General features: G+C 32.0%; 2 protein-coding genes across 2 annotated transcripts; both read right to left on the reverse strand.

The window, feature by feature from the left end:
• Window positions 1–118: 118 nt before the first annotated feature.
• Window positions 119–4,299, reverse strand: LOC128282113 (uncharacterized). Its single transcript, XM_053020299.1, has 4 exons — window positions 4,150–4,299; window positions 3,865–4,065; window positions 791–887; window positions 119–702 (listed from the first exon to the last, which is right to left on the reverse strand). The coding sequence occupies exons 1-4, from the start codon at window positions 4,297–4,299 to the stop codon at window positions 119–121; spliced, it is 1,032 nt and encodes a 343-aa protein (XP_052876259.1).
• A 13,609-nt stretch (window positions 4,300–17,908) lies between these two features.
• Window positions 17,909–19,969, reverse strand: LOC108486956 (uncharacterized). The gene is made up of 3 exons (XM_017791124.2): window positions 19,159–19,969; window positions 18,369–18,607; window positions 17,909–18,270 (listed from the first exon to the last, which is right to left on the reverse strand). The coding sequence occupies exons 1-3, from the start codon at window positions 19,831–19,833 to the stop codon at window positions 18,024–18,026; spliced, it is 1,161 nt and encodes a 386-aa protein (XP_017646613.1). The 5' UTR covers window positions 19,834–19,969; the 3' UTR covers window positions 17,909–18,023.
• Between the last annotated feature and the right edge of the window lie 6,087 nt (window positions 19,970–26,056).

The raw sequence follows: 26,056 nt of genomic DNA on the forward strand, positions 1-26,056 counted from the left end.
CTTTGCACCTCTCGCCTTGGTTTCATGTTTTCCTCCATGTAGATTCTGTGTGTGCATGTCAAGGGGCTTATCCCTTTTAAGTCGGCAATGGTCCAGCCAATCACCTTCTTATGTTTTTTTAGTAACTGGATCTTTCTTCTTCGAGCTTAGAAAGTTTATTCGAAACTATGATCAGTAGGGTATTACCTTTCCCCAAAAACGCATATTTAAGATGTTTGGGAAGTGGTTTCAATTCCAAATATGGAGCCTGCACAACAGAAGGTAAAATTTTAGTGTTTGATGGAGACAATAATTCATTAACAGATTCTTGATCATCAAATATAAATTCAGATTTATCTTCATAAATTGACTCAAAAGTCTCCTCTAATAATGAGTCAATTATGTCAACACGGTATACACTCAAGATTTCTCTTGGATGACTAATAGCATCGTAAACATTAAAATTCACGATCTCCCCATCAAATTCCATCGTGAGTGTTCCACTTCGAACGTCGATTTTAATGCTAGCGGTACTAAGAAAAGGTTTGCCCAACAAGAGGTCTGAAGATCCAAGAGTGCTATCCTCCTCCATCTCTATCACATAAAAATCTGTAGGGAAAATAATTTTGTTAACTTTTACCAATACGTCCTCAGGGACTCCTTCGGGATGCACAATAGACCTGTCTGCCAACTGAATGATAACACCTGTTTTCATCAAAAAACCTGCGTTAAGTGATTCATAAACAGAAAAAAGGCATTACATTTATGGAGGCTCTTAAATCACACATAGCCTTTTTAATTCCCAAATGACCTATTTTGTATGGTATTGCAAACATTCCCCTATCTTTGCATTTCCCTGGCATTTTCCGCTGTAACACTACGGATACATTCTCACCAACTGTGACAGCCTATTTTTAGGTCAAATCGAAGCAGTGGTTTCAGGACCACTTAACCAAGTCAAATTATTTATTTTATTATTTTATTAATTTTTATAGCATGATAGATTTACCGTGTGAAAATTTCGTAAAGAAATTTTACCATTTAAATGGTTAATTCGATGAAAAGGATTAAATCGCATAAAAGATAAAAGTAGCATTCTATATGTTAGATGTGTTAAATTTCTTTGGATTTTGAATATAATAGCCTTAAATGGTAATTAGACCATTTTAAATGTTAGTGGGCATTAATGGCCTTGTTATATATGTTTTATATGTTTATTAAGTATGGATAAAATGGTAAATTGATTTTAAATGAATTAATAAGTAAAACAAACATAAAATAAAGGCCATTATCATCTTTGTTGGCCGATTTTATCAAATGAAGAAAAGAAAAATACCAAGTTAGGGTTCGGCTAGAAATTTGGCTAGATTAAGCTATATTTTGCTTCGGTTTTTGATAATTTTTACGTTTTTGAGATCGTTGCTTTGTGTTCTATCATGCCCGTACCTCAATTTTTGAAATTTTTGATGATTTTGAAATATGTCATTGTTGAATACTAGTACATTTTGAAGTATTATGCTAGATTATTGATGGATATTGAAAGATATGTAAGTTTTATTAAATGAATTTTGACAAAAATGAGCATATGGGATTAAATTGAAAAAGATAGAAATATTGTGGTTAGAAATGTGAAATAAGTGAAAATATGGGCTATTATAATACCATATAGAATTCGGCTAAGGTGGATTGTGGTTAAAAATGTGTAATTTGCCATTTTATGTATAAAGGACTAAATTGTAAAATAGTTAAAATTATGGGAGAAAATATGTAAATTGCCATATATGTGAATTAGGGACTAAATTGAAATGAATAATTACTTAAAATATTGAATTTGATAAATATAGATCAAGACAAACAAATATCGAAACTTGATCGAAGGAAGCAAAAGGTAGACGGGTAAACGAATGTTAACCGAGCAAATACGAGGTAAGTTCGTATAATTAGAATCAAAATTTTCTATACTTGTAATTATTGAATTGAATGTATTTTATTGAAATACTTGAAATATAAATGCCTAGATGATATATTGTATTCATTACCGAGCTTTGTTTGAACTATGTGAATTTATTGGATACGAGTGACGTGTTACTGAGATCACCGTATTGGTCGAGCTCCTACATTTGTTATGGATTCACCGTAGCTCATAAGACCTTACTGTTTCTGCTCATTGAAGGTTATCGTTTAGCTCAATATAGCTTACCGTTCAGTTCAAAGGAGCTTACCAACCATGACTCGAAAGAGCATGTACGATGATGAATTGACGGATTACTGGCATTGTTCACTTGATTATCTTTTGAAGTTCTAATAGGTTCAACAGGCTTAAATATTGGTTATTCGGATAAGTTACAGGTTATAAGTGTTAAATATTTCATGTGTGACTTTAGAATTGATGCAAAGTAAAGTACTAATAGATAGCTTTATGCATGTGTTAAATGACTAACATGTGATGAATACTTGTGATTAGGTGATGGTTAAATTAAATTGTTGGCATTTTTATTATTGCTTGATAGTTTATAAATGGTAAGTTTAAATTCTAAATTATATGGGCTTACTAAGCTATAAGCTTACTCTGTTTTTGTTTCTATGTCTTATAGAGGTTCGTTACCTCTCTCGTTCTGGACAAGTCGGAGTTGCACGTCACACTACTAAATGTTCGAGTGGCATTTTGAACTTGTGAATAATTGTAAATATGGCATGTATAGGCTAGTTTAAATGATGTTAGTTACGATACTTGACAACATGATTTTGGTATGTTTTTGTGTATAAGATAAGCTATGTGATTTGGCTTATTTGGTATCATGTTTTGGTTGTATTTATATGTGCTTAATGATAGTATCTTTTGGTATGGTAATATTTGAATGAAATTATGCAAATGAAGTCTTGATAAATAGATGTTAAATGAATGAGTTATATATGTGGTTATATAGATATTTGGTTTTATAAATGGTGAGTTTGGATAGAGTTTATTTGTATTGAATTGGTCAATTTGGTTACCAATTAAGTTGCATTAATGTGGTCAATTATGAATGTAAATGCTTATGTTTTAGGGTGGCAAATTTGGATTTTCAAATGGCCTATTTTTGTCCACACGGGCAGAGACACAGGTGTGTGTCTCAACCGTGTGTGACACACGATCATGTTACACGGCTGTCTGTCCCCTGGGGTACCTTACGAATTAAAGTCAGTATACCCTATAGTTTTGACACGACCTAGACACACGGACGTGTCTATCGGTCGTGTGTGGCACACAGGCGTGTGGTCGGCTGTGTGACCCAAGTCAGTAGCCTCCCGAATTTTCACACGGCCTGGTACATGGGCATGTCTTGTGGACAAGTCAGTATGTATGCCCTGCTTTGCCACGGCTTAGACATACGGGCGTGTTTAATGCCGTGTGAAGCACACGGCCTGTTCACACGGACGTGTGGTATTTGAAATGTTAAAAATTTCCTAAGCTTCTGAAATTTTTATCTGATATCAATTTAGTCCCAAATGCATGATTAAGATTTTGCATGATTGATTTAAGTACATTTTGAATGTGAATGATTGATGGTTATTGAAATGTGAAGAAATTTGTTAAATAAATGTCTTGATTTGAGTTACAGGTCTGGTAATGCCTCTTAACCTATTTTGGCGACGGTTATGGGTTAGGGGTGTTACACCAACACTTACATTTTCATTACTTGTTAATTTTTGTTTGTTGGTGCAAAGTTCTTTAAGGAATTTGGCATAACATGGAATTTGTCTGATGGCATCCAATAGTGGTATGTTAATCTCGACATTTCTGAATGTTTCGAAGATCTCTTTGTCTTCTTTACTTATTCGACATTGATTCAATCGTCTTGGAAATGGAGGTTGAATTTTAGGAAATGGTGGTTTTTTCCGGACCTGTTCATCATTTTTGGGCTTTTCCTGGTCAATTTCTTGGCCAAGATTTCTGCCAGGATTTGGTTCCAGCATCTTTCCACTTTGCAGCATCATTACATTCACGTTTTGTCTTGGGTTCAGTTCTGTTTGTGACGGAAGCTTCCCTTGAGAACTCATTTTCTCAATTGATGTGGTCAATTCTCTTACAGATGCCTTGGTTTTCTATTGAAAATCAAGCATATTAGCTGCTAATTTATTGAGCAAAGTTTCTAGAGAATTACTTGAATCTCATGGCCATTGTGGAACCCGATTTTGGTATGGCTGGTTATATCGTGGATTGGCCCCATAACTCAAATTGGGATGGTCCCTCCATCCTGGGTTGTAAGTATAAGCGTAGGGGTCATATCGCCTCTGTGGTGGCCCATGGAAATTTCCCACAACGTCCAAATGAGTCATAGTATCGTCATACAAATTGGGACATGCATCAGTTGTATGTTTAGGTGTAGCACATATTATGCATAATCAGGCTGGTTTTGCTTTTTCTGCAACAAGAGAATTCACAATATTAGTAATTCTATCAACTTTATCTTCTAAAGTTGAATTACTTAGCTGGTGAACCCTTTTAGAGGGCTCAGGATTGGCTCAAAACTACTGAGTATTTGTAGCCATTATAGATATCAAGTCCCTTGCTTGTTAGGAGTCATGTTGACAAACACTCCTCCACTGGTGACGTCTACCATGTTCATCTTTATGGGTTTCAGGCCTTCATAAAAATATTGGATAAGAGATTGTTTTGTTATACCGTGTTGTGGACAGCTCGCACACAACTTCGTAAATCGCTCTCAATAGTCGTAAAGAGACTCTACTTCTTTTTGCACTATTCCAATGATCTCTCTTCTTAGCTCAGCTTCACATGATGTTGGAAAAAACCTATTAAGAAACAAATGAGAAAGATCAGCTCAAGTTGTAATAGATCCATGAGGTAAATAAAATAGTTATTCCCTAGCTGAATCTACTAGGGAAAAAAGGAAAGCACGCAATTTGATTTGATCCTCAGTTACCCCTTGAGGTTTCATACTAAGACAAACCATATGAAACTCTTTTAGATGTTTGTGAGGGTTTTCATTTTGCAACCTACGAAAAGTTGGCAATAGCTGGATTAAACTTGACTTCAGTTCATAATTAGTATCCATATTAAGATACACGATGTACAATGGCGGTTGTTCTGCTGGAACTTCGGCCCGAATTATTTGAGTCATTGGTTGATGTGTTAAATTCGGGTTTTCGTTAACCCTAGCTTTAAGCACTTCTTCTGGTGAATCGACTTCTACTTTTTCACTTTCAAGTGTTTCTGTAGGGTTTTTGTTAACCCTAGACTTAACTTCGTCGTCGACTTTGATTTTTCGTGGTAAGTTGATCTGAGTCCCAACCACTCCTGACCGTTTTTTCCGTAACTTTGTCTCTTTGCGATTAGCTCTTGTAGTCTTTTCTATTTTTGAATCAAACACAAGAATACCTGGAGTTAACCTAGCCATAAGAAACAAAGAAACAAGATTAGTACGTTACTAGTCCTCGGCAACAGTGCCAAAATTTGATGCGATCGTTGAGAGCACCAAAAATATCCTATCCCCATAAAATAATAAAAATAATAGTATAAGGGAAGTAGGGTCAAATCCTCAGGGACCGAATTTGCACAATTGTTTGTTCCTCTAAATCCCAGATAGAATTGTGCGCAAGAAAACCTGCGTACCTGGAAAGATAAAAAAAATAGAATTAAAAGTTTGGATTAAATTGAAATTACGAAAATTAAAATTGAAATAGTAGAAATAAGTAGAGTTGAGGAAAAATGAGTTTTTATGGGGAGATTCTAGCCTCCGGTTGCCTTGATCTGCCTTGGGTTCAATCCTCGGCTTTTAAATGATCCTTCTCAAATAGAATAAGCCAGTTATTGTGGAAGAGGATGCCTACAACCATCAGCTCCAAGAATTTAGACTTATGATTTAACAGAATCTGACTCTAGCCAACAATCACTTCTTTGGGATCATTTTATGCTAGATCATCACTTCTCAATGGCGAATCCCACGCCATTTTATCTCTTGGGCTCGCCAACTTCTGACACAGTAAGCTAACGAACTGCCCAAAATATACAAAGCGGTCGCCTTTGCATATAATGAAAAAATCACCTTTTAAGGGACATGGACGAAAGTGTCAGCCCCGTAATGCGGAGAAATAATGAATACTCGTCGAGAAGGCTAAGTATGAATCCTAAGCCTCATGAACCCTTTTTGGGGAACTTTGACAACCTTCGGCTAGATAGATTTAGTGGCTCATGTTTTTTGGGGAAAAAGAAATAAATATAATGGAAATGAAATTTTTATTGAAAAAAATATGAAAAGAATAAAAGGCTAAATTTTATGGGGAAAGAATGTTTACAGAAAAAAATCAGTGAAAATTGTGTCACTCCATCCTCTATTTATAGTACTAGAAAACCTAGTCTGTAACGCCCCCACACCCGAGACCATCACCGGAGTCGAGCTTGAGGGGTTACCGAACATAATTTATCAATTTAAGAACTTCAAATCATTTGTTTCTACATTCACAGCTTTCTAGCTACTCGCGTCACAGTTACAAGAAAAAATCATATCTCGAGTTACGACACTCAAATCAAGATCCGTAAATTTTCCCTGAATCTAGACTCATATATCTATTTACTAATTTTTTTCTAGAATTTTTTTATTGGAAAAATTAGTACAGTTTATTAATTAAAGTATCCCCTGCTTTGTGGTTCGACTACTCGAACTCGTGTATTACTTAATCAGATATATCTATACACAAAATTTCAATGTTTGTTTCTATTAAAACTAGACTCAACAAGGAATCTGTACATATAAATAAAAACTTCTAATTATTTTAGTAAAATTTATTATGAATTTTAAAGTCGAACAGGGGATCCAAATCACTCGCCCTGTTTTGCAAAAGTTTAAATATCTCATAAAATATAATTTATATTCTGTTTTGTTCAATCTATACGAAAATAGACTCATTAAGCTTCAATTTCATAACTTACTCATCATTTAGTTCCATTTATACTATTTTTAGTGATTTTTCAAATTCATGTCATTGCTGCAGCAATATTATTTTTTAAGGCAAGTTTCATCTTTCCATGAATTTTTATGAACTAGATAACCTATTAAACTTCCATGATATCAAACATGATCTAAATTAGCCATCACCATGACTTATCAATATCAAACATTTTATCAACCAAACATGGCCATATCATAAAATTATTTACACAAAATAAGTATATTGCTATACATGCCATACTTAAGTAGTTGTACAAGCGATTTACCAAGATAAAAGTCCTTTGGATAGTGTGATCAAACTTTCGACCTGTCCCAATTCCTGAGCCGGCTTGTTCAAAACTACAGTGAATGAAAAGGAAGGAGTAAGCATAAATGCTTATTAAGTTCATATGTAAATAACAAGTAACATAACAATACAAATATACCAAACAACTTTAGCATGGTACCACCAAAACATATATCACATCTTTAAACATCATTCATCATCTTACCACCTTATCGTTGTTGTATCTATTTTCAACCAGAGGGTTAAGAACATACCTGTCCAAAGTGTCCATTTCACAACACTTACCCAAAACGTCACTTATATCTTAAGTGCTCTTCCATTAAACTAGAAATTTCACCCGTTGAACACATCGGAATATAACTCGGATACATGGATAATTTGCACATAAGTGCCACATATGTAATCAAGAAATCATGTAACCCGCCCCTAAGTGAACTTGGAATCAACTCAACGAGCTCGAGCGTTCGCATCCATAAATGAACTCGGACTCAACTCAACGAGTTCGGATGCCTAGTTACATCTCACGAACTCGGACTCAACTCAACAAGTTCGGACGCTCGCATCCATAAGTGAACTCGGACTCAACTCAACGAGTTCGGATGCTCAACCATCCTAGTGACATGTCACTTGTATCCTAATCTATTCCTAAGGTTCAAACGGGCTTTTTCCCTCGATCTCACATTTGCCATCTTCCATGGAATATCGGAACCGATACTCGGTAGCAATTCATATTTATCAAGTAGTAAACATAATTTGCATATTACTCAACATTAACCACAAAGCATAATATTTCACGATTACAAATCAGCATATCATATAATTAACATTAATAACTTAAAAATAACATTTATGCTACATTATTTACACATGAACTTACCTTGGTACCAAAATATAAAGATTTTACAATTTAGTCCACAATCTTTTCTTTTCCTCGATCACGACTTGAATCTCGTTTTTCTTGATCTATAATACCAAATTAATCTTATTTAATACATACATTTATCAAAACAGCATTTAATACTTAACTTTAAAAAATTACACTTTTGCCCTAAACTTTTGCATAATTACACTTTTGCCCCTAGGCTCGGAATTAAACTTTATTCCTTATTCTTATGTTTTATAACATGCTGATCACTTTTCCCTTATATGGCAACATCAAATTCTCTCTCTAACATATACTTGTGACTATTAGGTATTTTTACCGATTAAGCCCTTTTACTCGTTTTCACTAAAAACCGAGTAGCACAAGTTGTCTAACATAATTTAAAACCCCATATTCTATCATAAAACATCAAAATACACAAATTTCACCTATGGGTATTTTTTCCAAATATAAACCCTAGGTTGAATTATTGCTAGCATAAGCTTAATCGAGCTTCCGGGATTCGAAAAACGTAAAGAACATTAAAAACGGGGCTTGGAATCACTTACTATGGAGCTTGGAAGCTTGAAACAAACCCTAGCTATGGAGAACCCTTGAAATTTTGGCCTAATGAAGAAGATGGACAAAAATTGGCTTTTAATTTTGTTTTTAATTCATTTTAATAACTAAATGACCAAAATACCCTTACTACTAAACTTTCCAAAAATTCCTTCCATGTCCTAATTTTGTCCATGAACTTAAAATTAGTCAAATTTCTATTTAAGACCTCCTCATTAATATTCCAAAACAATTTCATACTAAAAACTTCTAGAATGCAAGTTTTGCAACTTATTCGATTTAGTCCCTACTTTCAATTTAAGCACTTTAGGCATAGAATTTCATCACGAAATTTTCACACAATCATGCAATCATATCATAAACATCAAAATCATTGTAAAATAATTATTTCTATCTCAAATTTTTGGTCACGAAACCACTATTCTGATTAAGCCCTAATTCAGGATATTACATAGTCTATTCCTAATTAAATTCTAAAAGATAAATACAATTAAATAAAGATAATTAAAGAAAAATAAGGATAAATAAAAGTAAAAACTAAAATTAAATCTAAATAATAATCCTTAATAATTATCCTAATATAATTGGAATTTAAAATAGAGTCTTGTGCTATAAAATCTCTTCTTTTGCATTTTTTGCTCACAAAATCTTTTACACTTTGCATTTTCGGCACCACTTCTTTCCTACTTTGCATGCTGGCCCAATTTCACTTTAAATTCACGCTTTTAGCCCCAAATTTCATTTTTCCTCCAATTTAGTACCCATAAGATAAAAAACCATAAATAGCTCAAATTAGCATGATCATACTCAAAATAAATATAATTAATACATAAAAATATGTCATCCTAGAGTATTATCAGAGTCTCAAAGACTCAAATAGGTGATAGATTCTATGTTCGGTATTTGATAGGTAGGTAGGCATCAACCCTTGAACCTTCTCTTGTGAAAGTATATTTACTTTACTAGTTGACCAGTAGACGCGATGTCCTTGAACTATTCTATCATTTGTGTAAACGATGATATACCTCAAACAAATACCTCATTGGCAAGATTTTGGTTCTCATGGGTATGCTCATATGGCCGTGAACATCCTCCTGATTCTGCAAGAGCTTAGAAAACTATGCCCTAATAATCTCCTTGAAGCGGCCCCACTTCACTCTCACATAGGTGATTTATGTTGTTTGTTTTATTGAAACACACAATGGTCATTAAAAGCATTACTTAACCTTTTTCATATTTTAATCACTATTTTCATCATAGGAATGGAATTGGGATAAAAACTCCCAAAATGACCTCACAAGGTCTATGCAAGTAGGTTGTCCCATTGAACCTGGATATTAGGATCTCTAGTCAACTAGGTTGGGTTTTCCTTCACATAACACCTTAAATATTCATGGCCTTTGGTCTCATTCCTTTCGATGTTTTATCAACTTGATCTCGGTTTAACCATTTGGTTAGCGAATTCGTATTGTTATCTTTGATCTTACAAAATCAATAGAGATAACTTCAATTGAGATCAGTTGTCTAATGGTATTATGTTGATGACGCATGTGTTTCGACTTACCATTATACATTACGTTCTGTGTTCTACCAATTGTTGCTTGGTCATCACAATATATGCATATTGTGGGCATAGGCTTTGACCATTCAGGAATATCCTCTAAAAAGTTTTGTAGTCATTCTATACGCTGTAGGAAATTCAAACTTTCTTCCGGCCTTTAAGTGATAGGGGGAAGTCAACTCAGATTCCATTGTGGATCTTGATATAGTCATTTGCCTTGAGGATTTCCATGAAACAACCCATCCTCCCAATATGAAAATATAACCACTTGTGCCTTGGCATCTTGAATATCAGATATCCAACTGGCATTGGAGAATCCTTCTAACATAGTAGGATCTCTAAAATAATGCAATCCGTAGTTTCGAGTATATCTGAGATATCTTAGTACTCTAACAATCGTTTTCCAGTGATTCTTCCCTGGATTTCTTTTGAATATGCTTAAACTGCTTATAGTGAAAGCAATATCAAGTCTAGTGCAACTCATAAGGTATATTAGATTGCCTATGACTCTTGCAGATTCCACTTGGTCAACACTTTCACCTTTGTTTTTTGACAGATGTTGACTTATATAGATCGAAGTTCTTGCTACACCAAAATCATCCTTGCCAAATTTCTCAAGAATCTTGTCTATGTAGTGTGATTAAGTCAATACGAGACCTTCAGATGACCTTTTGATTTGGATGCCCAAAATCATGTCAAACAAGTCCTGTATCTTTCATGTCAAATCTTGAATTTAACAAGTTTTTGGTATGTTTTACCATTTCATTGTTACTTCCAACAATGAGTATGTCGCCAACATATAAACATAGAAATTCATATCCATCAACAGTGGTTTTGACATACACACATGTGTCACACTTACTAATTTTAAATCTATTTGATATCATGACACTGTCAAACTTTTCATGCCACTGTTTTGGTGCTTGCTTAAGTCCATACAAAGACTTCACCAATCTACAGACTTTTCTTTCTTACCCTAGAGCTACATGACCCTCAGGTTGTTCCATGTAAATCTCCTCATCGAAATCTCCATTTTGAAAAGTTTCTTAATATCCATTTGATGAACTTCTAGATTCCACAAAGCAACAATAGCAAGTATCATCCTTATAGAAGTTATTCTTGATACAAGAGAAAATGTATAAAAGTAGTCAAGGCTTTCCTTTTATCTATAACCTTTTATAACCAATATCGCCTTGTACTTATCAATTGTTCCATCTGCTTTTATTTTTCGCTTGAAAATGCATTTAGAATTTAGTGGTTTAATTCCTTGAGGTAGATCTACTAATTCCCACATATTATTTTTCATTATGGAATCAATTTCACTCTTGATAGCATCTTTCCAAAATGTGCTTTTAGTTGATTGTATCTTCACTATAAGTTTGAGGTTTAATTTCTAGCATATAGGTTAGAAAATTTTATCCAAAGGACTTTTTCACCCTTGTCCTTTTTACTTCTTAGCTCTGCCCGACTTCAACCTTTTGTTGAAAGTCTTAACTATCAATAGTCTCTGAAATACGTTTTGTTGAATTTGACCCAACTTCCCTATTTTATAAGGGAATATATTTTCAAAAAATGAGGCATATTTAGATTCCAATATCATATTCTTGTGAATTTCAAGATTCTTTTATTCATGCACAAGAAATTGATATGTATTGTTGTGGTGTGCATAACCAATGAAATTACAATCCACCGTTTTAGGACCTATTTTCATTTGCTTTAGTAAAGGAACCGTTACCTTTGCAAGACACCTCTAAACTTTCAAGTAGTTGTAGGAAGGTTTTCTGCCCTTCCATAACTCATATGGTGCCTTGTTCTTTTTCTTATGAGGCACCTTATTTAAAAGGTAGTTCATTGATAAAATAGCTTCCACCCACATGTTCTGTGACAACCCAAAACTTCCTAGCATTGTGTTCATCTTTTCTTTTAGGGTTTGATTTTTTCACTCTGCTACTCCATTGGATTGAGGAGAGTATGGTGGTGTCACTTCATGAATATTATCATGTTGTGCACAAAATTTACCAAATGGTTCAACATAGTCACTACTACGGCCACTTCTCACCCTTTTAATTCTTTTATTAAGTTGACTTTCAACTTCCTGCTCATAGAGAACAAATTTCTCTGTAGCTTCATATTTCCTTTAAGCAAATATATATAGCAATATTTTGTACTAACATTAATGAAGGTAATAAAATATTTATTTTCTCCTCTAGCGTCACCTTTGCTTTTAAGCAAATATACATAGCAATATTTTGTACTATCATCAATGAAGGTAATAAAATATTTATTCCCTCCTCTAGTTTGAATAAAATTTAAGTTACAAATATCACTATGTATTAGATCAAGTGGTTCAATATTTCTTTCAACAGATTGAAATGAAGACCTTGTTAGTTTTGCCTCAACACACGTTTTACATTTATGATTATAATTAATGTGAAATGAAGAAATGTGCTCTAAGTTAATTAATCTACGTAAAGTATCAGAATTAACATGTCCGAGCCGACCATGTCATAAATCAAATGACTCAAGCATATAAGCAAAAAAAGAAACATCATTCTTATTCATAGTATTAGCTTCTACAGATATAGCGTTGAGTTTCTACATATCATTTAATACATATCCCTTTCCCACAAGTGTTCCCCCTTTTGAAAAAACTAACTTCTGGGATTTAAATATCATCTTAAAGCCATGCATGCTTAGAAGGGTCCCAAAGAAAAAGTTCTTACGTATGTTAGGCATATACAACACATTTTGAAGTTTCAACTCTTTGTTAGAAGTCATCTTCAAAATCACATTGCATTTCTCCTTGACCTTGGAAGTTGCAGTATTGCCCATATAAAACTTCTCCTCTTTCTCACAAGGAGCCAACTCAACAAAGGAGTCTTTGTCAAAGATAATATGAAGTGTGGCACCAGTATCAAAGCCACCATTTTATTAGATTTGAATCAACCAAGTTGACTTCAGAAATCACAGCGCAGAGGTTAGGATCAGATACTTACGTAGAAATATTTTCCACAGCGTTGGCCTCGTTTGTTTTGGCCCTTTTTAGAAGCCTACAATAGGATGACTTGTGTCCCATCTTATTGCAATTAAAGAATTTCCTTGGAATTTTGGCTTCTTAAATACACTGCTTTTTGGTCCTAGTTTAGACCCAGTCTGAGAATGTTTTCTTTTCTTGGAGTCCTTATTGACTTCCACTACATTTGCCTTGACAAAGTTAGGATTGGTTGCTTTGTTTATCCTTTTAGTCGCACCTCGATTGTCTTCTTCAATTTGAAGTTTGCTAACTAGATCTTTCACTGCCATTTCTTTCCTTTTATGTTTAAGATAATTCTTGAAGTCATTCCAAGTAGGGGAAAGTTATTCAATAATGGCTGTCACTTGAAAGGATTCACTTATAACCATCTCTTCTGTGAGAATACGATGAATGATCAGTTGGAATTCTATGTGATTTACAACAGTTTTAGAATCAACCATTACAAAGTTTAAGAACTTAGCAACTAAGAATTTCTTAACACTAGCATCTTCAGTTTCGTATTATGGTCCAGCAATTCCCATAATTCCTTAGTCGTTTTCTTGATATTGTATACTTTATAAATTTCATCAGATAAACCGTTCAAAATGCAGTTACGACATATGAAATTAGAGTTGTTCCATAATTTGGCAATGTTGAAAGCAGTAATAACATCTTCCTCATCCTCTCTAAAAATAGGAGCATTATCCTTCAGAAATTTTGCCATATTCAACATGGTCAAATAGAACAACATTTTCTGTTGCTATGTTTTAAAATTATCTCTTGTGAATTTCGTAGGCTTTTCATTGTGACTCATAGTTACAAGTAACGTTTGGCTCGCAGCTTGAGCCTAAATAGCGACAATCGCCTCAGCTTTTGAATTGGATGAGTTGTTTGATGTATGAGACATTTTTTTGTATCCAGAATAAAAAACCAGAATCCGTAATGAAATTAAAATATGAAACAAAAGTACAAACCAACCTAAATAAGTTACGATGGTAATTTGTATGCCTTAGATTAAAACTACAACAAATCATTTTTCTTTAGAATGTAAGAAAAATATAATATCGTATGTAGTATTAATATGTCAGTAACAATAATAATGCAATACAATGCAGTAGCAGTAACACAACAAAATGCCTATAATTAGACAGAGTTGAAAATTAGAAGAAGAATTTTATTGAGGTCTGTATGAATAGTTTCCTTAGGATAGATTCGACCTTTCCTCAGTGTTTTGTGTAATGTTGGATGTTTGTTTCCAATATACAACAACAAACAATCACAGTAGTAGCACAGCAACAATGATCAATCAAACATAATCTTGCCTTTCTCTATCACCAGGAGGAATGAATTTAGAAGGAATTTTTTATATTAATAGTTTTTGATGATGGGTTTTGGAAGTCTTCTAACTTGGCTTTTTATAGAGGAGAGGAAATGAATTAAGAGATTTAGACCGATTCATGAAGAGTTTTGTTGAAAAGTTAATAGATATAAGTAAACAAAAACAATGAATGAAAAGATGCAATATTAAACCAAAAGCAACGATTCTATTCACCAAGAGATACAATTGTTCAAAAGATACAACTATTGATCAAGTGACAGAACTATTATTTAATTTGAGCATCAATTTATCATCTACCACTCAACAATTTTGAGCATATTATTATATAGAATATAAATCAATAATTTATTATTCAAACTTTCAATTTTATCAATAAAATAATATGCCTCAAAGTTTCAAAATATCCATTATTTTCCAACAATTGTGTTGCCCAAGCTAATCGTCAAATTGATTCAAACAGAATTTAAATTAGTTAATTTTTTATGCAAACTTCAATAAATAAATAAATATTTAAAAGACAATAAATAATAAAATGATGTAATGTAATTTTATTATAATAAAAAGTGTTTTTATCCATTTTACATTTGAGACTAATCCTATTTTAGTAAGGGTGGTATTCAAATAAAACTTTTAATAATAATGACTTCAAAATTTGAACTTTGTCCAAATGCTTGGAAAAGAAATCTTCATTCAACTACTTGTTAGTACAAATAATGTAATATAATAATTATGAAATAATTATTTTCTACGACATTAATATAAGTCCCGTATTATTGAAAAAGATGTTTAAGTCATGCATCTACATATAAGATAAAACCAACTCGTCATTGGAAGTATATCGGAATACTATTGGTATTTTTAAAAATTCAAGGTCAAAATAGGTTTTTCTCATAAGTCATTAGAAGTAAATAGGGTATTATTGGCATGTTAAAATCTTCCAACGCCAAAATAGGTTTTTCATAAAAAATTATAAGTTACCTAGTTTATTTATTTATTTATTTAAAGTTATTGATTTTAAAAGTACTTTTATTAATAATTAGGTTGATTTATTTTTCCTAAAATAAGAAATCACTAACATTTATATAATAATTGGTTTTCTTTCTCGTGATGGGTTGTTGTATGTATTAATTAAAATATAATTTATTTATAAATATGTTTTTTAATATAATTACCATCATTAATTTAAATTTATTTTAACTAAGTAATTGAAATGAATAAAGTTTAAGTATTGAATAATTATAGTAAAATATTAATTACTTAAATTAAATAATAAAATGTTAAGATAAATAATATATTTTATGATAATTTTAAATTTAAATAAATAATTTAAAATAAATTTTAAAATATATAGACATATATTAATGGTATATATTTAAATATATTAAATTTATCTATTTAAATTTAATTTAGATAAATAAAATTATCTAATTATCTTAAATTAAAAATTTAATAATGAAAAATTAAGATAAATATTATTTATATTTATAATAATTTTTGTATTATGTTCTATTTTAAATTTTGAACTATATTTTTAAGTATAGTATAAATAAAATATATATAATTTACAATTAAATTTTCTACGAATTTTTATACAAATTTAAGTTATATCTTTTATACAAACTTATAATAATATTAAATTATTTCTTTTATAATATTAAAAAACTTTTATTTCTCTACAATATAATATTTAAATCAATATTTCAATAAAACTAATAGATGTAATTCTTCATTAAAATAAAACTATAAAAATTTAACGTATTTTACCGATTTAACTTTACATAATAACTATTTTGTTTATTTTCAATGATTTCCATTAATATTTGTAATATCATATTAAAATGAGTTATGGTAATCATGTGTTACAAATTTTAAAATTTACTATTACAAAATAAAAATGTGAAAATAAATGCAATATTTTTAAATATATATTAAAATTACATAACCAATAATAATATTGTTTGTGCATTTGAAGTTTACTATTTTGTTGAGAATTGACCCGTATAAACAACTAAATAGAAAATACAGAGAAGATTGAACACAAATTTTGTGAGAAAAACTTTTCTAAAGAGGATAAAAACTACGGGCAAAGGAGGCTTCGACTTTTTACAAAATGAGTTAACAAATAATAGTACAATATGGAGAAAATAAACTTAAATGTATTAAACATACAAACCCAAACCCTAAAATCAAAACCCTAAGTCGGGAACAAAATTCTATCCATTGTTACCACGAAAACTCTCACCAAAATTCATTTACAATTACATCTTGTCACCCCCAAAAGAAAAGTAAGACCTCTCAAAACAAGGATACAAGACCCCTTTTAAATAGTTTAAAATTAGATGTCTAATCATACTAAAATGTCCCTAGAGTAATCAAAGTTTAACTGGGAGAAGAAAATCGATTTATGTGGGGAACAAGTCGCCACATCGCAACGTCCCCGTCTATTCGGTTGAAAATACAATGCATACCCCACAGTTTATTTATTTCTTTATTGTTCTGAATATTTATTCTTTTTCTTACATTTCTCATTTTAGTTATTTTTCTTTTCTTTATTTTTCTAAACTTGTTTGGTTTCTTCTTTTCAAGTCAGATTTAAATATTTCTTTTTCAAGTTAAACAACTTGAATATGATTTTCTTCCCCTATCTCGTATCATGGTGAATGATAATATGTTGGCTAGTTAGGCTTGTTTAGGAGTTCTCTTCATTGGTATATAAGGTGCATTATAGGCAAAATTATTGTTTGGTATCCAAACAATACAAACAAAAATGACCAAATTATGCATTTTCAAGTGTAGGCCTCAAAATTTACTAAGCATGTCTCGAGACAGGCTATTATGTCTCAAGACAACAAAATATGGAAGCTAAAGGTCTAAAATAAGGAAACTATGTCTTGAGACCTATCTCAAAGCAAAAAGGTCATTGTCTTGAGATATGAATTAACTTCAAAGCAAAAATAAGAAAACAAAGGAGGCATGTCTCGAGATATGATTTTATTATCTCGAGACACATTGTTGAATTTTGATAATTTGGATTTGAATTTGAATCCTAAATCCATATATGACCCCATAGAAACTTGAACCAATATGTGTGGACAAATTTGACTATTAATTAGTACAATTTTCTTTCGCATAATGAAAATTTTATAATTAATTATTGCATGCATGTATAATTATTATGACTTTATGCATTCAAATTCGATAATCGTGTTGGATGTGGAGTGTCACAAATCATATCAAAGTTCTATCATCTAGTGGTTGAGTGTCAAAGTATCTTGTTGGAGGGTTTTTCCTTACTCCCGTTATTTCAATGGGAGGCCTATTTCAAACAATGGAAGTTCGTTTACCCTTCATAGAGTGATATGTTTACTTGCATCTTATACTTGACTGAAGTTCTTAAAATGGGCAGAAATAACATTTTTCAAGTAAAACAGGGGTAAACATCTTAAATAGCGAATTAGAACTTATTAAAGAAGTCATGTATATGTTTATTGACCTCATCAGGGTTTTCTTCTTGGAGGAAGTGTGCCACTCCCTCCATCACAACCACTTGCTCCAAGAGTGGAACATTCTTCTTAAGACCTCCCTTGTGTAGGTAATCCTTGATTCCCGGACCGTTATAGGTTAGATCCTGGTCGCCAACAATGAACTTAACCGGCACTTTTACTTTACTTCCAGTCCAAGGTGCAGTAAGTTGCCAGTTTCTGCAACAAAGATATATCAAACAACATAAGCAACTCAGAACTCAATACCTTAAAACTTGGGCATTCATCGATGGAAGTTGAAGGGTAAACATATATACAAGTTTATATTCCGGTAATAGTTCAATGCCCCGGTGAAGCCTTTCTTCTCATATTGGCTGAGGTAATACTTGCAATCTTCCTCTGAAAACCATGAGGGCAAGCTTATTGGAGTGTCTGGTTGTCCAAAATATTTGCCTTTTGGTATAAGAAGAGGACATGGATCACGGTATGTAAAGAATCCCTTTAGAACTCTCTCATATCCCATCTCCCTGAACTCAGCCTCTATGACTCCAGGCTCCTGTAATATTTCCAAGCATCAGATTTTATGTCATTCATTTTTTACAAGTACTTGTATTTGATACATGATTCATATATGATATATATTCATATCTAAACGTAAGTACGGTAACATAGATCAGAAATGTTCATCCAAAAGGAAAATAAAATAAAAATTAAAATTCTGAGACTTTGCAATTGAAAGAGTATCAGAGACTCATGGTGCAGATAATGTTCAAATAGGAACTATGGGATAAAAAATTAGTGCAGACCACTTCCAATTGTTCTAAAGAATGATTAAAATAACACTTCAAACAGTAGATCCAACATAAAGAAACCTAAAAGATTGTACCTAGGGTACATCAACAACAAAAGTATGAATAAAATATAATTAATTTCATGTCAATTGAACTGCTTCATGTGAGATTCTAAAATAAAGAGATTATAGAAAAATCTGAAAAACCAAGAATTTCAAGCTTCTTTGCATTTCTTAGATCAAAGGGTCATAATTAAAATTAAAATTTTCTTTAAAAAAACAGGGAAATTAAGGAAAAGAGAACCGGAACCAAGAACCTGAAATCTGCATATGTAGTAGTCATCACCATACAAAGCTCTGAGACCTTCAAGAGGTTTCATATTAGGGTTCCTAGGATTGAATGCAACACTCATGTTAACCAAAGCCTTAACCCTGTCTGGTCTAAACATGCACAACCACCAGGCAATGAGGGCACCCCAATCATGTCCCACGACAAAAACCTGGTCCTGGTCGGCGGCGACAACATCCAGGAGAGCAATGAGATCCCCCACCACGTCTAAACTGGTATAGGTGGAGGCATCATCGGGTGCCTCCGTTTCCCCAAATCCACGCAGGTCAGGAGCCAAAGCTCGGTACCCAAGCGAGGCAAAAGCAGTGATCTGATGGCGCCATGTATACCAGAGCTCTGGGAATCCATGGAGGAAAAGGATTACAGGGCCTTTCCCTTTCTCAGCGACGTGCATATTTATGCCATTGGCTTTGATTACCCTATGCTCTATCCCCTCCATTTCGGGTCTGCTTGAATGGGATCTCGATCCTAAGTTATTGCTGCAATAAAATGGAGAACAAGTGATGGTGGTGTTAACGACCTTTGCGTGTTCACTTGGCCTGCAAAATGCACGCTTTGTCGTGGAGAGGTAGGATTTTGTGTTCAAGTCTATAGAATTAGCGTAAAGACGCCTAAAATTAGCTATTCCCTGGATCAATCTCATCTTATAAAGCAACAGAGGAGAATTCCTAGGTGTATGTAGTAGAGGAGCACGAATTAACGCCTTGGGAGAGGCGATGATATATTATTGTTGTGGGCCAGTATTTAAACTGACTATCCATGGAAAAGAACAAAATTGCGACCTCTTTATTATAGTTATAGTTCATTCATCATATTAACTGTTAAAATAAATTCACAGATGAATTAAATAGTAATTTATAAAACATTTAGTTTAATTTAATATTTCTTTTATAAAAATATTAATTCTTAAAAAAACTTTAAAAATATAAAAATATTAAAATTGATATAAATTTAAAATTATAAAATATAAAAATCTAATAAATTATACAAGAATTTATAAAATTAATAAAACTTATTTAAAATATTTAAAATTAGAAAATGTATTATAATTCTTAAAAATAATAATAAATTATTAAAATTTATAAAGAATATTAAAATTATTAAAATTATATAAACATATAAAAAGTATAAAAAACATAAAAATTTGAATTGAACGAGTTAGTCCGAAATCGACAAGGGTGTCAATCTGAAGAAATCCATTAGACAAATTAACTTGGGAAACACGCAGTTGAAACATTTTTTTTTATTTTTAATATTTTTTTATCAAATCAAAATTTTATTATCTAACTATTAGCACATATCAAAATGAAATATTCTGACAAAGGTGTTCAAAACTGGACCAATGGTCCACCCAATCTGACAATATCCTTTTTGATTCTGGTCTAATCAATCTAATCGATTAATCCAGTTCAATTCAAGTTTTTATGATTTTTTATAATTTTATAAGTTGATATCTATTTAAATACTTTGAATTTTTTATATTTTTAAGATTTTTATGATTTTTATAGAATATTAATAATTTTTAAAAATGTTTTGTTAATTTTATATTTTTATATCAATTTTCATTTTTAATTTTTAATATTTTTATTTTTCTAATTTTCTATATTTTTTCTTATTTTTAATATTTTTATGGAAAAATATTAGATTAGACCATAAGTCGCAACGTGTCACCATTTGATTGGTCCTTCAATTTATTTTAACAAATTGTTTGATCAATAACGAAACCGTTAATAGAGAGGCTTGATTGGGTGTGAATTTAATACAAGGATTTAATTGATTTTTTGCATTTTCTTAAGGACATTTTGAAATATAATCCTTTTTTTTTTTTCTACATATATGTTTTACAGTTTGTGTTTATGATATCCCTTCTAATAATGTAATTTTTAAGATTTTAACATATTTTCTCTCATTAAGAGTGTAATTTATCATATCAATACACAAATGTTGGTATAGAAAAGTTTTTTGTTCAAAGAAAATTAAAAAATTAAAATGATGATATATGTATCTTGAGATATATTTTAATTTAAAAAATAAATGAAGCAGATGTTATCATTTTACCTCTGCTTGTGAAACATTTTCTTTTACAGATTTCATAATAATTTGTATTTAAATAGTTCTAAATGATGGCTTTGAGCACATATCATATTAATATATATAATATTTTAAATTGATATGATATAGGTATCAATTTATTTAAAATTTTACATGCATAACAAGTATAATTATATACATAAATTTAATGATTAAAATTTTAAAATATTAATCATATAAAAGAATATGAAAAAGTATAACACAACTTTAATTTTACTATTAAATATTGGTGCAAGTGAATCTCTCTTTTATAAATTTAATGAATGTTATTTTAATCAATCATATTAAAAATTTTGTATCATTATTTACATGTTAGGATGTTCTACACATTGTTGAATTATGAATGTATTATAATGTTATAGCATAGGAAAGAGTATTGGAAAGAACAACCTAATTGAGTTTTAATTGATTAATATTAATATTATTATTAATATAAAAGAAAATAATTTTGAGCATGTTATTTATCTCTTTTAAATTAAAAAATTATGAATAATTTGAGAAATTATATATATAAAACAAACACATTATGGCAAATGCCCAAAGTCGTGATACACAAACTACTAAAAAGTAAAGGGTATAAAGCTGCAGTGGACGGTCCAATAATTGTGGTTTTAGAAAAGAGAACAGTAAAAGGAACAGACCAACAGCAAAGCAAGGAATTTATATCTAATAAATTGTCAAAAAGAACGGAAAAGAGCATGAAGCAAAGTGAATTGCATTCTACAAAGAAAAGAAACAAATTCATTTTGTGATTTTATCTGCTAATTTTGATTTATATAATCTTACTTTACAGTTCGAAAACGAAACCCTCTATTATATATTAGGTTAAATTATAGGGCAAGTCAATGTTTTTGGTCAATTTAGTTTTTATTGTATTTTGATTAATTTTAATTTTTACATTTTGAAATATAGTTAACTATTTCTATATTAGTTTCATTTGTCTATCAAAATTTTAGAGAAGTGATTGTTATACATTTATATTAACATTTCAAACAATTATATTAACATTTGAAATTCATATCATTTTTGAAAATTTTGAAAAATTTAATTAAAATATACTAATAATATTAATTATTGGGATTAGATTGTATCTCTAATAAAATCTTCAAATGTAATACAACTTTATATACCATTTGATCGAGAAATTATTCTATGAACCCTTACCACTATCTCAGCAATAGGCCTATCCAATTAATTTACACCACATCAACATTTATTTCCACTTTAGATCTAAGCGATTTCATCTTCCTTTCAATCCCAAAATAAAATTGGAGGAAAAAAATTGTTTGAAAATCTTCACTACACACCCAAAAAGTAAAATAAAAAAATTCAAACTAACCATTTTCAAGATTCAAGAAAACCAATGTCTTGATATCTTTAACTATACTTGATAGAATATATGATGATGATGAAGGCAAAAGAAATTTAATATCTTCAACTAGATCTAAGGAAGTGAGGAACAGAGAGTCATCAAGCAAACTTGGGGAAGAGAAACGAGAATATTGGTGGGATCTGTTACAATTGTTGCAGAAAGTGATAGAAAAAGAGAAGAAAAGAAGGAAGAAGCAAGAGAAAACACAGAGAAAATGAAAAAGGGATAAGGCAATTTCTTCAATTTGCATAACCTCCTCTTGTTACAAGCCTTCGCTAAAAATGGAAAAAGTATGATTGTTGCACCTAAATTCATTTATCAACTATTACTACAGCTGTAAACCAAGGTTAAAAAATGCACCATTTCATTTAAAGTGAAATGTTTCGTTTCATTAAAACACGGGCTACTAAATCACTTAGCTAAAATGCACCACTTTATTTACATATTTGGAACCAAAACACAACATCTGGTTAACTAACATAACTACCACATCAATACTCCATTGTGCAAAAAGATCCTTACCTCAATGATCGAAGGAAGGAAATTGCTATTGTAGATGTTGGAAGACTTCCCACATAGCATCCTCAAGAAAAGTGTTGGTCCACTCTACAAGCACTTCAGTGACAGCATGATTACCCTGACGGACCATTCGACAATTAATAATACGGTTGGGTTCTTTGGTCATGGCTCCATCTGGTCCAACCAAGGGTAAGATGGCCTGTACAAGTTGCTTACCAGCATGCTTATTGAGTTAGAAGACATGGAAGGTAGGGTGGATGCCTGACCCTGGTGGAAGTTGGAGGCGATAAACCATTGACTTGATCTTAGCCAACACCAGAAAAGGCCCAAAAATTTTAGGGCTAATTTTTGGTTAAGGACCCTTCTAAATGAGTGTTGTCTGTATGGCTGCAATCTGAGATAGACTAATTCTCCCACGTTAAAGGTCCAATCACTTCTTCGATCAGCCACTTGTTTCATCCTATCCTAAGCATGCTTGATATGGAAATGAAGAAGCTTCCTAGATGTTTCTCATTACTTTAGACCCCTATCAACACAAGCCACTGTATATGCCCAGCCAAATAAGACATGTAACATCCCTAACCCTTATCTGTCATCAGAATAGGGTTACGAAACATTACCAGACTTTTTAGATCAAATACATTCAAAACATGTCAGAACAGTCTACCTAGGTATCTAACCAATGTACCCTTATAGGTACCACAATTATATCATCGAAACACATCAATAAGACATCATATAAATCCAATTTGTAAACATGCTAAAGTCAATCTAATTTACCTATATCATTTTCATTTAAACATTAACTTAAACCTGCCATACTATAACCTTAAACATAAACATATACTCATATATATATATTTATAACCAACCATTATTAACTTATAATGAAACACCCTTTACTCGTATTCGATACCGAAATAGGGTATGAGGCATTACCGGACTTAAACACAAGCAAACATACATTTTCGAGCCATGAATTCTTGTCCAAATTATATCTTTTTGTATTTAACCATAAAGTCCCTAATACGAGCCTATGATGCCCAAAACATGCTTTGGAGGAGGTTCTGGACTAAACCGAAAACCTTTGAAAATTTCACGACGCTTAGAAAATTTTTCACTAAACAGGGGTCACACGCCCGTGTGGATATGGGGCATTCTGTGTGGGCAGGCCGTGTGGTCACACATGCCCGTGTCCCAACCCTGTGTAACTCTCTGTTTGTCACCCAAGAACAAATTGAAGACACACGGCCGAGTCACATGCCCGTGTGCTAGCCCTTATGGTCGAATTAAAATTCATGATTTTTCATAAATTAGGTGCAGACTTCACACACCTATGCCTGAGGCTGTGTCATCCACACGGCTGAGACATATGCTTGTGTCTCTGCTCGTGTGCTCAATTCTGAGTATTCTGTTTCTCAAAATTAAGGTGTAGTGGACACACGGGCTAAACATATGCCGTGGGGCAAGCCGTGTGCCACACACCGCCTAGACACACACCCGTGTGTCTACCCGTGTCGACAAAAATAAAGCTATTTACTAAGCCATTTTCCACCCTTTGATGCACACACCTACACCACACAACATAGCACCAATTCAAGCATTTACATACAACCAAATCAGTCACAACCAAGACATCAATACATTCTTCACATGCTACCATCTATCATACACAAATGTCACATACTTATCAATTCAAATCAAGTAAAATTCGACATCCATGAAAGGCATCATCATATAAATTATTTAAATCAATAGTAGCCAGTTTCAAATGGCCTTATACAAAATGAACTTTCAACCAATATAAGCTAACACATTTGGCCAAATCAATTATGACATATAACAAAATGACCAAGTCCCCTATACATGCCATAACTCAAAATGTTGAAATCATTGGTACCAAAATAATCATTGATAATGTGAGCGGATCTTCAATAGTCTCCGATCCTCGAGCAAGCTTGGTGACACTATAAGACAAGGCAAAGGAATGGGAGTAAGCTATAAAGCTTAGTAAGTTCCTATGCAAATAATAAGCATCATAACCACACATTAAACATACAATTAACATGATGAAATATGACATGAATGTCATTAAATTCCTTTAGTCATAACTTACTCAATCACAGCCTTACCAAGGGTTCATCATATATCAATCTCATTACATAAGAGTTTTACGTACATACCTGTATCAGCTCACATTATAACCATAGTCCTTCACAACTTTGACATTCTCCTTGAACACTTGGAATATTAACGGATACTTGAAAATCTTACACATAAGTGCCATATATGTAACCATAGCTACCTCGCATCTCATAATACTTATAGGCTCATTTTCGAGCTATTCACTGGCCTGCTCACACAAGCTGTCAGTCAGGACGTAGCTACACAGTGCTACTCACACAAGCTATCAGGTATTCACAACTCATATCGGACTACCCAGCCACTAGTAGGACGTATGAGAGAAGCACCCAGATCACATAAACACATGGGTTCTTAGTAACATGTCACTCATATCCTATTCTATTCCTAAGGCTCAAACGAGAATTCTCACTTATCAAAACTTTGTCGAATACGTCCAAGAGTCAATCATAATTCATACAATATTAAAGCAATTAAAACATAAAATATAACGATGCATTATTTACATACGAACTTACCTCGGTACAAAATAGTAAAATTAGACCTAATCGTCAAACACTTTATTTTTCCCCCGATCTAGGTCTGAACCTCGTTTTTCTTAATCTATAATAACAAATTTAACTTATTTAATACACACATTGTTCAATTCAGTCCAAAAATCATATTATGGAAAAATTAAATTTTTGCCCCTAATATTTCACATTTTTACAATTTTGTAACGCCCCAATTTTCGGGAATTTTA

This window comes from Gossypium arboreum, chromosome 10 (assembly GCF_025698485.1).
Source record: "Gossypium arboreum isolate Shixiya-1 chromosome 10, ASM2569848v2, whole genome shotgun sequence".
Lineage (NCBI taxonomy): Eukaryota > Viridiplantae > Streptophyta > Magnoliopsida > Malvales > Malvaceae > Gossypium > Gossypium arboreum.